Raw genomic sequence first — 15,000 nt, forward strand, 5'->3', positions numbered from 1 at the left:
GAGAATAAATTACAAACAATACAGTCGGGAAAGTAAAGCAAGCAAGCACACAAGCAAAACAGTACAAGACCGGGACTCGCACAAGCAACAGTACAAACAGCCAAGCAAGCAAAATTAGACTCGCAGTCAGAGAGAACACGAACAAACGAAGGCAAAGGAGAAAGAAAGGAAGCCTACGTTCACTTGCTCCCGAACGAAAGATGGAGAGCTGGAGAGAAACTTTAGTGTATTAAAAGTGGCCCATACTTCGTGCTGTGAAGTGAGGGGCTGAGACGGCGTATGGGTGCGGTGTAGGCCCCTACCTTTAACGTCTTGAGAGTATTCCTAAGGCACCGTTAAGACAGCCTTCTACTTTCACCGCTTCTGCTACCCTGCGGGGCGTCCTACCTTCCCTCAGCGCTTGTATTATGTTATTATTATTACTCTTATTGCCGTCGTTGTTGTTATTATTATTGTTTCCTCTTGGCGATTCAAGTTTTACGGATGATGTCACTGGGCTTATTATCACCATTGTTATTATTTTGCATGTTGTAATTTTTCGTTAGCCTCAGCATTGAGATTCTTGTAGTGATAATGGTTGTAGTGGTAGTAGTATTAGTAATGTTGATTATGAAGTTGACAACAATAGTAGTAGTTGTACATTTACTAATCATGATGACCTATCTCATAGCGGTGCTGATTTAAAATGGTGATAAAGATAGTGAGAGTGATGGTAAAAAAGTATGATGATACTGACAATGGAAACGAAGCAGCAGACGAAATAGATAAAACAGCAGACCCAGTAACAATATAGATAAGAACAATAACGAACTTTAATCAGGATGATAAAGTTGACATTAATTACAAAAAACTAATAGTAAGGACACTGTAATAAAAGGTATGGTGGAAATGATATTAATGATAGTGATAAAGATAATATAATATCGGCATGATAATAAAATCTCATAAAGGATTAGTAATAATAATGTTAAACATCAGTTACCCGTAACGACAATTACAATGCAGATATTGATAACTTTGATCAGGATTAATTCATACCTAAGGCAGTAATGGCGTTGATAAAGATAAAATCAAATTTACATATGATAATGATGCCTTTACTATTAGTCAAATTTGTTGCCATTGTTTGTGGTATCTGTGGCAATCGTTATTATCAGCAACATTTTATTTATTCAACTAATATGAAATATGATGAGAATGATGATATGAATGATTATCAGAAACTTTTGTTTTCATTCTCGCCAATGCCGTTATGGTTGTGACGACCTTTCCATTGTCTTTGTTGCAGGTAATCCAGTAGTATTGTGCAATAACGGATAAATGGTCGGCATCAACATTTAAAAATAATTATGAAAATGATGATGACTTTATGGTTTTTACAGTTATAGCAAAATAGTGATAATGGTAATGATTATAATGATATTTTATTACCATCATCATTTTTGTTTTTTATTCCTCTTTGATTTTTATCTTGTTCATATTTTTTCCTTCTTTTGTTATCATCATTGTTATAATAATGGTAATGATAACGATGATAATAACAATAATAAAGATAATGATAATAATAAGTATTATTGTTACTAATATTATTATTATCATTATTGTTACTAATATTATTATTATCATTATTGTCACTATTATTTTCATCATTATTGTTTTTATTGTTATTCTTATTCATATTGTTATCATAATGATGAGAACGATAGTGATAATAATGAGGATGATGAGAGTGTTAATGATAATGATAGTAGTAATAGTAACGATAGTAATAATTTTGATGAGGGTGGTTATGATGATGATTATGATCATAATAATAATGATGATGATGATAATAATAATAATAATAATAATAATAATAATGATAATAATGATAATGATAATGATGACAACAATCATGAAGATAACGAAAATGTTATAATGATAATGACAGTAATAGTAATAGTAATAATTAAAATAATAATGTGATAATGATCATGATAATAGTAATAATAGTAATATTGTTGCTAATGATAGTAATAATAATAACGATATTAATGTTAGTAATAACAGTAATAATAACAATAATGATACGAATGATAACCATGATGGTAATAATAATAAACATGATGAAGATGATAATAATAATAACAATAATAATGGTAACAATAACAACAACAACAATAAGAATTATAATAATGATGATGATAATAGTAATGAAAATGATAGTAATAATGGTAATGATTATATCAAAAATAATAATAATGATAAGATAGTTATAATAATGATAATAAAAATTATGATTATGATAATGATATAAACGAATCTTACTCATCACCATTGTTATTAGTTATTATCACTATCGTTATTATCATTACTATCATTATTATTAACATCATCATCAGCATTGAGGATAATGATAATTGATGATAATAACAGTAATATTATGATAATTATAGTATTGTTGATAATAATGATCATTATTATTATAATAGTAATAAGTACACTATTAGTAACAACAGTAATAATGATAATAAGAAATTATATTATTAATGATAATGGTGATAACGATAAGAAAATAACAGTGATAATGAGAGTAATATTTATAATGACGCGAATGGTGATGAAGTGATTATAATAATAATAATGAACGTGATATTGATGTTTTTATTTCTTGTTGTTATTTTTACTATTATCACCATCATTATAGTAATAATGATATATTATTTTCATGAAATATAATGATAATGATAATAGTGAGGATGATAATAGTAATGATAGTAATAATGATAATGATAGTGATATTAAGAATAGTAATATCATCAGCGACAACAACAGAAAAAATAGAAATAATTATTAGGATAGTAATTATTATCATAATAATGATTATGGAGATGGTGATACTAGTAATGATAAGAATAAGGATTATATAAATGATGATAATTATTATCATACTGAAAATAATGATAACAATGATAGTCCTTATAATGATGATACAAATCATATTGCTAATCATAATAGTAATCATCATCATCATTATAGTGATAACAATAGTGAAAATAATTTTTATAACAATAATAGTAATAGTGCTAATAATAATGATAATAGGATTAATGGTAATGATAGTAGTGATAGTGATATTAATGATACCAATGATGATATTAATAATAATAATAATAATGATAGGGTTGATCATGAAAGTGATAGTAAAAATAATAACAATGATAATAATAATTATGATAATGATAATATCAGTAATGATAACAATAATACTAATGTTATTAGTATTGTTATTACAATCACTAGTATTGCTATTTTTGAAATATCATTGTTATTGTTATTATTGTAACTATTATTTATCATTATCATTGTTATTATTATTTCTTTATCATTATCATTGTTGTTATCATTATTATCATTTTTGTTATTATCATTATATTTATTATTATTGTTGTTATTGTTATTATTATTGTTATTATCATTGATAGGATTTTCATTAAATCTGTTGTTGTTGTTATTATTATTATTATTATTATTATTATTATTATTATTATTATTATTATTATTATTGTTATTGCAATTATTGTTTTTAAGATTGTGATTATGGATATCATTGATATATTGTTAGTATTGTTTAATTATTAATGTTGTTGTAGTAATAAATAGGTTAGGATTAGCGTTATAATGATTATTGTTATTCTTGTTGCTATTATTGATATCATTGTTCTTGCTCTAATTTTCATTATTATTATTTTTATTGCTTTTTTATTTTGTTATTATTATTGTTATCATTATTGTTATTATTATTATTATTATTATTATTATTATTATTACTATTATTATTATTATCATTATCATTAATTAGTTTTCTTATCGTTATTATCATTATCATCATCAGCAGCAGCAGGAGCCGCATCATCATCATCATTATTATTATCATAATTATTGGTATTGTTGATGTCGTTATTTTTATTGTGATTATCATGAATGTTATTTTTATCATTATGATTATTGGTATTAGTATTTTTATCCGTGTTAATGTTATTATTATCATTATTATTATTGATATAATTATTGTTATTATTATCATCATCATCATCGTTGTTATCTCTTTTTCTATTTTTGTTATTACTATCATCATTATTATCATTACCATTGTCACTGTTATTATGGTTATCATTATCATGAGTATCATCATCATCATCACTGTTATTATTGTCATTATCAATATTATATTAGTAGTAATAGTAGTGCTATTACTTTTGCAAAGATGTTATTGTTGTTGTTCATAACATTGTTATTATTATCATAATTATCATTATTATGATAATAATGATATTAGTAATAATAGTAACATCGTTAATAATCAGTTTTGTTACCATTGTTTATTATTATCATTATTATTATCGTGATTATTATTATTATTATTATTATTATGACTATTATGTTATGAATGCTCATTTTTGCGACTGATGTTTATATCACTGTTATCATTATCGTGTCGCCATAACTGTCATTCGCTTTTCCTGCGCTTACTAGAACTGATTTACTTGATTTTAGTACGACTATTACCGCTACTAATAATTAATGTTACACCCATTACTAATGCTGTTGTTTTTACTGTTGTAGCTACTGCTGCTACAACTACCATTACTGTTACTATTAGTACCGCTCTAGCTCCTGGATTTGTTTTTCATATTACTAATAGTAATGTTATTGTTACCACTGCCACTGTTAGCTCAACAAGCAATAGTTCTGATGCTATTGCTATACCTATTCAGATTACTATCACTACGATAAATGGTAATAGTCCTACTGATGTTACTACTATTCTAATTGCAACTGCTATTTATTGTTTTCACTACTGCGATTATTATTCAGATTACTATTACTAATACCATTGTTTCTATTGTTTCTGCTAGTACTGTCATTATAACATTATTGCTATTACTGTACATATTACTTTTATTGTATCTGCTCTTACTACCACTACTAGTTTTCATGACTGCGACAATTACTATTATATTGGTATTAAATATGTCCATAGTTGTCTTTAGATTATTATACGTATTTATTTTTGTAGTCGATATCACACGAAGGTCATGAAAAGAAAAATACCGAAGGATAGACAAGAAAAATAAAGAGAAGAGACAACGGTTAGTGGTGAAGCAGCAGGGGAAAGAAAATTATTTATAGCCGAAGGGGAAAATAGAGATAGAAGGTAATTGCGTATTGGGAGAAAGAGGAAAACGTTAATAACAGTGGTGCGTGTATCATCCCTGTTATATATTATACATATTTTCTTTTTGTCGACCATCATAAAACTTTGTATATCAGATTTGTATGTGTTACATGTGTTTCATTTTCATTCCATGAGTAAGCTATCTAGCATGTTTTCGTTTACGACGAAAAAGACGATGAGTATGCGCTCATACCGTTCTGTAGTACCATAAAAGTGTATTTGTCTTTCCTTATTGGTGTGCTCACCTTTTGGAGCATGTGTACGTGTTAGCACATGTACACAGGTGTGCATGCATACCATGACTGTTTCTTACATTGTAGATGTAATGTCAAGGATTACCATCACTTTCTTACATTGTAGGAGTAATGTCAAGGATTAGTGGAGTGTAAACGCAGTGGCTTTGGTAGAAGTAGTAATGACGATGAAGGATATATTGGCCACAATACCAAGAATAGTAATAATGATGCTACTACAGGTCCGCAAGAAAGTATTAATGAAGGGAAAATTCCCATACGAAACCTGATACTGCTCTATATAGTTTGTTTCTTGTTTGAATTTTCGTTGTGTCTCGTTCTTCCGTTCTTTTTGTTAGGTTTGTTTGCCTCTGTTGGCTTCTTTAAATAATGTGTTTATGTACGTGAGTTTTGAAGTGTAGTATGCTTACCTTTGCTTTGCAGTTTGATTTTTATTTGTCTTGATTAGCTAGACTACTGAAGCCGCCTTCTGTTGTATTAGGTAGGTTGGTGAATTTATCCTGATGTTTGTATTGTAGAAGACATTTGACATCAGTAGTTCATGAATTGAAGTGACTGGCTGGTAGATAAAACACAAACAGTTGGCTGATTTTGGTGCCTTTGCCTAGTTGTCTGTGAGCCAATTGCTTGATTGTTTTACCAGGGTCTTGGCTGTTTGTATGGCTTACCAGTTACCTCTCCAGTTGATTGGCTTCTTGACACACTGTCAAGCTTTTTGGCGTACTAGAAAGATGGTTAGCAGACTGACCGGCTAGCTGACTGTCTGTCTAACTGGTTAACTAGCTGACTGGCTAGTTGGTTAGCTTGCGTGTCTGTCTAGCTGACTGGCTGGTTGGCTAGCATGCTGTCTGGCTGGCTAGCTGGTTGGTTGGCTGGTTGGTTGAGGGGTGGCGGTCGGTGGCTGGGTGGCGGGGCCGGCGTATCGGCAAGCTCGGCGCGTGTCACAATGTCTCGGCCGGAGGATCGTAGGCCTGCGAGCCGCTCTTGACCGAAGCCCACAGCTGCCCGAGCGATGTTCCTGCGCCGCGCCCGCTGCCGCCACCTACCCCGATTTTTTGTAAGAACGCCCCGTCAGTGCGTTTAGTCAGTGTGGCGCGAGCGTAGCATCAGGACGGCGACTGCGTGCGCTGCGTAAGAGCGGTGGTGCGAGAGCATCGCGTGTATGTGTGTGCGTGTCAGACCTCATACTGAGTTTGTGGGCGTGTCCATAACCCACTTACGAAGCCCCGCCCATCAAAAAGAGAGTAAACGCCCCAGAGGCGTGACTTTGTAATTGTCCGGAGGCTGTGAAGCTGTACCGCAGTTTTTTCCAAAGTCTAGAGGTGAGGGTCCGTCATCGAGTGCAAGAAGGGAGTGAGCGAGGTGCTGCTGCCGTGTTCCCACTCTGCTGCTTGGAACGCCATACGCCGGGAGCAGCTGGCCAGACGCGGGTTGGGCCATTGTTACGGGGCGAACTCCTTAACTAGTCAGGTTGTACCTCCCGCTAAGCCGCGAGTCCCAGTGAAACTCCCGAGCAGCGTCCCTCCTCCCATGCTCCTCCGACCTGCTCGTTTGCTCCCCTCCTCCTCCAGCCTCCGCCCTCGCTAACAACCACACTTTTCTCTCCCGGGGCGTCCACAGACGCTTTTGTAGAACTGCCACAAGCTCCCCCAGCCCGCCCGTCACCCGGGCATCCTTCTCGGGACCCCTGTGCGTACCCCCAAGTGGTGTGTGTTCTTGAGATCACGGCGAGGGCGTAAACTTCCTTGTCGAGGCCACGTAGCAGCAGCAGCAGCATCGGGACGGTCCACAGAGCCCTCCCGCCCCCTCAGCTAGCAGTGTCCCCGCCCCCTCCACCCCTGCGGGAGCTCCGACAGCCACGCTACCTCTCGCCGTGTTGTGCCCACTGCCTCACCCACCGTCCGGGCCGACCCAAGTACGATCGACTCACTCACGCTCCTCATCCCACTTGTGGCGAGCCCCTCGGCCGCCGACGTCCGGAGCCACGGCCAAGATGCTTCTCTCCGAGCTGATCAGCGTCCAGAACGTGGCGCACGTCTACGAGGAAATCACGGAGCGCAAGGACAGGGGCAGATCAAAAGGTGAGATCGTCCTTCGCTTCTTCCGAGCGCAGAGCGAGCCCAGCGTCCGTACGTCACCCGTCGGATGGGCTCTCTATCTGATTGTTATCTTGTTCATCAGCAGTTCACAAATAGAATCTTATAATTGGACTCTGACTCGGTGTTGTTTACTATCGCTATCCGAACGTGATGAGTCATGGGGGTTACTCAGACTCCCTGTAGGTGTATAGCGAGGTCAACAAACGCTGCAAACCTTCTCTCTAGTCCTTTTTTTGTTACGAATATTGGTACGTCCTGAGACTTGGTGCGGGATGCGTGTGGATCCCTTCTTGTACATTGTGTAATTGTCATTGCATTCTCTTGTAGTCAGTGCCTTCCCCTCCGTTTTCTACGGAGAATTAAATGCTGTGTGAAGTAGTGAGCTCGTTATCTGGGTTGTTTGGATCCTCCGAGCGTGTGTGTGTTTGTTTCTGAGTTATATTTTTTTGTTTTATTGAATAGACATACAGTTGGGGCGATTTTACCAGTGTGGGGAGCCTTTGTCACAGTCCAACCGTAACTGCTACAAAATTTATAATTATTGATTATAACACTGATTATGGTATGATTAATTAATGATCGGGTTAACTATATTGGCAATACATGTGCTAATTATATTAATATTAATTATGACTCCTCATACCGCTAATATCTCTATTATTAGTTCATTCTTATTATTATTAGCATAATTTTCATTTGCTATCAGTATCAGCCCCAACAACACTAACAATAACAACTAATAGTTCTATCATCGTTAGTATTATGAAAGATCTCCATGATTATTACTATGTTTATCTTTTTGATTCCACATTTCAATATTATGAGAAGGATAAAACTGACAATGATACCAAAAATATGAACTGACCTTTATCTCATATGAAAAAAGTAAATGCCAAAACGACAAACGATCAATATGATATCGCTTAGTGTACAATTAATTAACAAATACGATAATGTTATGAAATATGAAAAAACTGAGTTATGATAGTAATGACATTACTGAGATAATGATGAATATAAATGAAATGTCATTGATAAAGATAATGCTAATCATATGTTAATGGTATTGAACATAATATCAACTTCATTTACAAGGATATTAATGATAATAACAGTAAAGATAATCATTGTGATTAAGGTAATATTGGCAAAAGAATCACTGAAATGTTATTGGTGTTGATTAAGATAAGGGTCATAATGATACTGATAACGATGATAACAATGATAAAAAGTATGATAGCTACAATGACAGTGGAAACTGTAGTGATTACAACAGTATTAACAATAATATAACAAAGACAACGATCAAACTAAATAACTGCATTATTATCGCCAACTTCAACTGATGATAGCAACGATAAAGATAATGAGGACTTTATTAATATCAATAGTAATGACAATGATGATGATTATGATTATCTTTACTATGGCCATTAATTAATCTGTTCATTAATTTCGAAATCCTCCTGTTTTCTGTTCCTCCTCCTCCCCTCTCCCTCCATCTCCCCTCACCCTCCACCTGTCCTCTCCCTCCACCTCCCCTCTCCCTCCTCCACCCCTCTCCTTCTCTCTCTCTTCTCCCACACGCTTAATAGTTTGATTTTTATTTATTTATTTGTAAATCTTATTAGCATGTGACAGTGTTGATTACAACAATAATGATCATATTGATTTTGTTACTATTGTTATAATTTTGATGATCATCGTCATCGTTTTTCCATTATCATCATTATTATTATTATAGTTATTTTCTATATTAAGATTTCTAAAAAGCATTGTTGATACTGTTGCTGTTCGTTTTCCTGTCTATGATGTGATGTAATAGTTTGAATGATTATCCATATTGATATAGTTATTATTATTATTACTGGTGTTATTGATTTTGCTGTTGTTGTTGATGCTGCTGCTGCTATTGTAATTATGATCATTATGCCATTGATGAGAATTATAATAACAGTGATGGTAATTATTATCATTATTATTATTATTGTCATTAATATTATCATCATTGTTGTTATTGTCATTATCAGTATCACTATTTCCTTTGTTATCATTATTATCATCATTATTATGATCATATATACCATTATTAGTAGTAGTCGTAGTAGTGATAGCAGTGACAATAGCAGTAGCAGCAGTATTTTTGGTATTTTTATTACTTTGATAATCAAAGACATTATTATTATTAATGATGCTATTAATACAATTACGATTTCTTCTGCTTCTACTGGTGTTCCTGTTATTATTATTATTATTATTATTGTTGCTGTTTTCATTATTATTATGATGATTATTATTATTATTATTATTAGTTATTGTTATTTTTTATTATCATTGTTGTTGTTGTTGTTATTAATGAAACCGGTAATACTATTGCGACTGTTTTTTTTATTGTTTTTTTTATTTGCGACTCTACTGCAGCCTTCACTTATTGCTGTTTTTTTTTATTAGTGTTACAATTATTATGATTATTATTTTTATCATCACCCACATCATTTTTATTATTTTTGTTGTTTTTGTGATTATTGTTATTATTATTGTTATTAATTTTATTATTATCATTATATTTACTACAACTGGAGATACGACACCCAATATTACTACTACCACTGCCATCATTATTCCTGCTATTATTATTATCATTATCATTTTATTTTTTATTGTTATCGTGCTGCTGTCGCTATTATGATTGTTAGTACTAGTATTACTATCATTGCCTTTATTATTATTATTGTTAGTGTTAGTATCATCATTATCATCGTCATGATTATATTTTTTTCATTATTATTGTTAGTGTTTTCATTATCATTATTGTTATTTTTGTTATTATTCGTACCATCATCACCGTTATTTTTATTTTATTGGTATCATCATTGTCATCGTCATCATTACTGAAGTTCTCATTATTATTATCATTATTATCATCATTATTGTTATTACTACTACTTTACTACTTTTGTTATCAATTTTACTTTTGTATGATTTTCATTTAATTTTTTTGATCGTGCATTTCTTATTAGCTGCATATACTGCTATTATTGTGGTTGATATCCTTATTACCATTATCATTATTATCAGTAATTGTCATTGATTTTTTTGATTGATGGCGTAATGAAGGGAGGTCATGCTAATTGTCTTTGGCAATCATTAGTCATTATCGTTTCTGTATTTTGTATACATATATATTTTTAATGTCATTAGTGGATGTAATTGCAGACGTCAGCTGGCTCCATGGAAAACGATAATAAAAAGGGTATAATCATATTAATTATGGAAGTAATGTAAATATGATGATGAAATTTGCGTGATAACAGTAATCGACATGATGATAATGGCCGTAGAAAACGTGATTTTGATGATAAATTAATAACGACTATGCTGATATGATCATAGTTATAATAGGAAAGGTAACAATAATTGTAATGATAATGATATTTGTGTAGTTGGAGTTATTACTTATATACTCTACAATCCTCATAATGAATAAGGATGGAAAATGATTACAATTATAATTATAAATTCGCCATTTGATTATTTACACTTGTTTTTAAGACCTCATTTCCTTTTCTTCATCGGCGTCAAACAAACCCTCCGAACATGGCCTCGGGCGATTATCAGGGCATTCGGACCTTCGGGACTCATAGATTCGAATCCTGAATGGTAACGATGATAACACTGGGAAATATGATAACGTTAGGTCGCACTACTATTATTATTAGTGATATGTTTATCCTTATCATAGTTTGCGTTTTACTGCCGCTGGATTCTTAACCGTCACTATGCCATTATTCCATTATTCATTATTATTATGATGGAGCTCATTGTTATTTTGTATGTGTGAATGGACGTTAAGAGGAAAGATCGAGTAGTATCTGGATTTGTATTATTTTCTTTAACAAGGCGAACAGTATTATTGTGTTACAGCATAAGTAACTTGGGATTTGGTTAACGCGCGAAATGCACACATACGCGCGCGCAAATTACGCCTATAGTTCCAAAGTGATTTCAATGGTACGTAAAGTAAAGATCTGTCAGTCGTCTTACGCTCGTCTTGTTACTTATGTAAAGATGCGTATTTGTCGTCCCGAATCTTGAGTCGGGGTTATTTATCCTGTTATTGATGCCTCACATTTTAAAAGTTGATGGCGTAACTAGCGCGCATGACTTTGGTTAGGCCATCCCTAGTCCTGCCGTGAGATATCGTCAAGATTAAGCTTGACGTTAAAATGTGAACAAATACGATGGCTGCCCCGGAGTATCGCGGTTCCTCGCACATCATTATCAATAGATTTGGAAAAGAAATGATGCAGATAATGCCGCGTCAGTCAAGTTACGATTTAACATATATTTCAACATATTTTTAAACTATAAATTCTGAATGATATCAGAACAAGCGCACAATCTACTGGTTGTGTTTGGAGGGGATGCGGATTTTTTTTTTTTTTTTTTTTTTTTTTTTTTTTTTTTTTTAAAGGAAAAGTGCTTAAAAGAAGGCCAACTTACAGGTTAGACGTGACAGTTTATAAAGTCGCCATGCTCATTTTAGACACCCATTTATGATTGACGTCACAGACTGTATTCTGTTTCACGCTCCAAGACCAGCCAGACTTGAGTTTAACCACATAAAGTGCGGCTTGAATAACCTCATGACCAAAATGCAGCTTGTGTTACTGATCCCACTTGCTGATGCCGAGGCCTGGTTTGGGAACGGACACGACAGTTATCCTCATTAACTTCAGGCGTCAGGACCAATTTCAGGATTAAGGATTATTAATGAAAGCCTCCTGAGAGATGCTTACTGCGTCTGCGGGTCATTAAGCACATTGATTACTTTAGTGTGTTTAACTTTGTGCGAGTGCGTGTTTCTATGTATATTTATTCATGATTATTGTGTATATATACTTACAAAGGGTCGTAAACATGATAACGTGTATTTAAGTAGTTTGGCGCCACGTACGTTAGTTCAGGGGTATAATTATCTTGTTCCGTGAGGGAGTGCATCTAGGGATTGATGGTTGGCCAAACAATGGAGCCCCTGATGGTTCCTCATCGTTTCATGTGGTCTGCTGTGGACCCATGTCTAAGGGAAGATATTGGTCCGTTTTGCTTTCATTTTTCTTTTTCTCACTTAAAGTTCTATTCCATTTCTAATGGTTGCCATGTTCTCCATACATCCGGGGGTCTCTTACATGTTTCATGGTCCCACTGGGTCCCTCCCTCACCCTACTTGATGATTTTACAAGGTACTTCTTAATGATTCTAAAATGTACTTCACAGCTCCTTATGAGCTAGAATGTTTATGTCAGCAGATGCTAATGAAGGAATTCGAGTTGTACAGTAGTAGATGTACACAAACATTAGCATATTTGCGTCTCAGTCGTCTAGTAGAAGGACAATCGTTTTGAAAGTAATTATCGGTAATGGCTTCTGTAATGGCGGTGGATACAGCAGCTCATATATTAGTATATCATCCTTATGAATCTTGTCTTTGATATTACTGGAATTGTTATTGTTACTGATATTATTGCTTTAGTTTTTGTTTCCGCTATATATTATGCAAACTATTGTTGTTGGAAATGTAATGGTAATTGGTAGTGATAATCTTTAGCTTTGGTAGTAGAAAGTTTGATAAGTATGGTTATCATAAAAGACTAACTCGACTATTATTACTCTTTTCTTTTCCTTTATTATCGTAGTTAGTAGTAAGAGCAGCAGTATTCTTAGTGTTATCATTGTAGCTACCACAGCATATCATGATATTTAATATTGAGGAATAAATGTGAAAGCAGTAGTGATAATAGTCATATTAACTGTAACTAGTAATAGTAATGATAAAGATGCTATACTACTAATAATAATTATATGAATAATAATGATGAGAATAATTATAATAATATTGATGATGATAGGAATGATAATGATACTGCTGAAAATAATAATTATTAATCACTATCATCATCGTAGCAACTGATGCTATCGCTATCACTACCAGTTATTATGACTAATTTTGTCATTGCTGTTGCTACTATTACTACGACTACGAAAATTATTTTGATCATTATCGTTGTTGCAATTATCATTATTATTGTTATTGTAATTGTTATTATTATTATTATGATTGTAGTTCTTTCTTTGTTATTATTTTTTTATTATTAGTATTATCGTCATTATTATTACTGCTGTTATTATTATTGTTGTTATCTTCATTATCATCATTGCATTGTTAGTATCATTGTCATTATTATTATTATTACTGAAAAAATGACGCTTTAAGGGAAAATGCGAGGAGGAAAAAAATGCGTAAGCGATCTCTGAATAATGAGTCTTAAAGAAATCGGGGGATAAAGCAGGGACGAAGACAAATCTTAAGAATAAAGAATACCATGTCGAAAAAAGGGCAAAAGCTTAAAAGAAAGAAAGAAAAAAAGTAGAGGAAGAAAAAAAAGAGATGAATGATAATGAAAGGTATCATTAAACAGTGAATGAAGAGAGTTAAAACTTAAAGACGATGAGGGAAGTATGTGCAGTAGGCGATAATTAGGTATTGCCTGGATAATTATCTTGATGAACATTGAAGTCCCCGATGTGTTTATGGAGAATAATTGATATTCGGAGACGATGGATGGCGGTAGCGGTGCGGCCCGGGCTGTGGCGGTGGCGGAGCGGCGGCGGCGGAAGGCAGGCGGGCGGGGGGAGGTGGCGACGGCGGGGAGGCTGCGACAGTGTTTTTCTCTCGGTTTGTTTGTTCTTCCTTGGTGTTTTCGTATTCTTTTTTTTTCTATTGTTTTTCTTAATTCGTATTTTTTATTATGCTTGTTTTTTTTCTTTTTATTTGTTCCTGTTTTTTTCTTTTTTATTTATTGTTTCGTCATTTTATTCATTATCATCTTTGTCCTTTTTTCTCTTAATTCCAATATTTTTTTTCGTTCCGCCCAATATTTATTTGTTTATCTTACCCTCAGTTCATTTCTCCGTTCTTTCTCTCCTCTCTTTCTGTCGGCGATCTTGTTCACAGTTTTAATCTTTATTTATTTTTGACTTTTTCTTTTTTCATTCTCTTTTTTTCCTGAAATTTAAGCACTGAGGATTGTGATATACCGCGACATGATTAGGAGGTGCAGCTGTAATCAGTAAAACAGGCAATGCGCGTTACAGCGAGTGTGTGCTGTAGTTACAGTCATCCCTTATTTATACTAGTATGTGGTGGAGTGAGTCTCGGTGTGTGTGGAGATGGAGGAGAAGAGGAGGAAAGAAGAGAGAAAAGAAAGGGAAGGGGGTTTTGAAGGGGAAAACAAAAGGGAGAGGGAGAAGGAGAGGAGGAGGAGGAGGAGGGGAGGAAGAAGAAAAAAAATGAAAGTAAAAGACGTAAAAGAAGAACTAAAAGTAAAAGACGAAAAAGAACTCAAAGTAGAAAAAACGAAAATGAAGC

The 15,000-nt window shown here is 33.5% G+C and overlaps 1 protein-coding gene across 9 annotated transcripts in view; it reads left to right on the top strand.

Annotated features, from left to right (window-relative positions):
- lft (Limb expression 1 family member lowfat) overlaps positions 1–15,000 on the top strand; it is a 189,868-nt gene that overhangs the window by 116,761 nt on the left and 58,107 nt on the right. For 2 of the 9 annotated variants that reach the window (XM_070142599.1, XM_070142602.1), the window contains exon 1: positions 6,550–7,553. The exons of 5 other annotated variants lie outside the window; for them this stretch is intronic. In XM_070142599.1, coding sequence (XP_069998700.1) covers positions 7,466–7,553 — 88 coding nt within the window. In that variant the 5' untranslated portion in view covers positions 6,550–7,465. Of the gene's footprint in view, positions 1–6,547; positions 7,554–15,000 lie in introns of those variants that run through there. 2 more of the 9 variants (XM_070142601.1, XM_070142598.1) reach the window with 2 other exon arrangements.

This window comes from Penaeus vannamei, chromosome 29 (genome assembly GCF_042767895.1).
Source record: "Penaeus vannamei isolate JL-2024 chromosome 29, ASM4276789v1, whole genome shotgun sequence".
Taxonomy (NCBI): domain Eukaryota; kingdom Metazoa; phylum Arthropoda; class Malacostraca; order Decapoda; family Penaeidae; genus Penaeus; species Penaeus vannamei.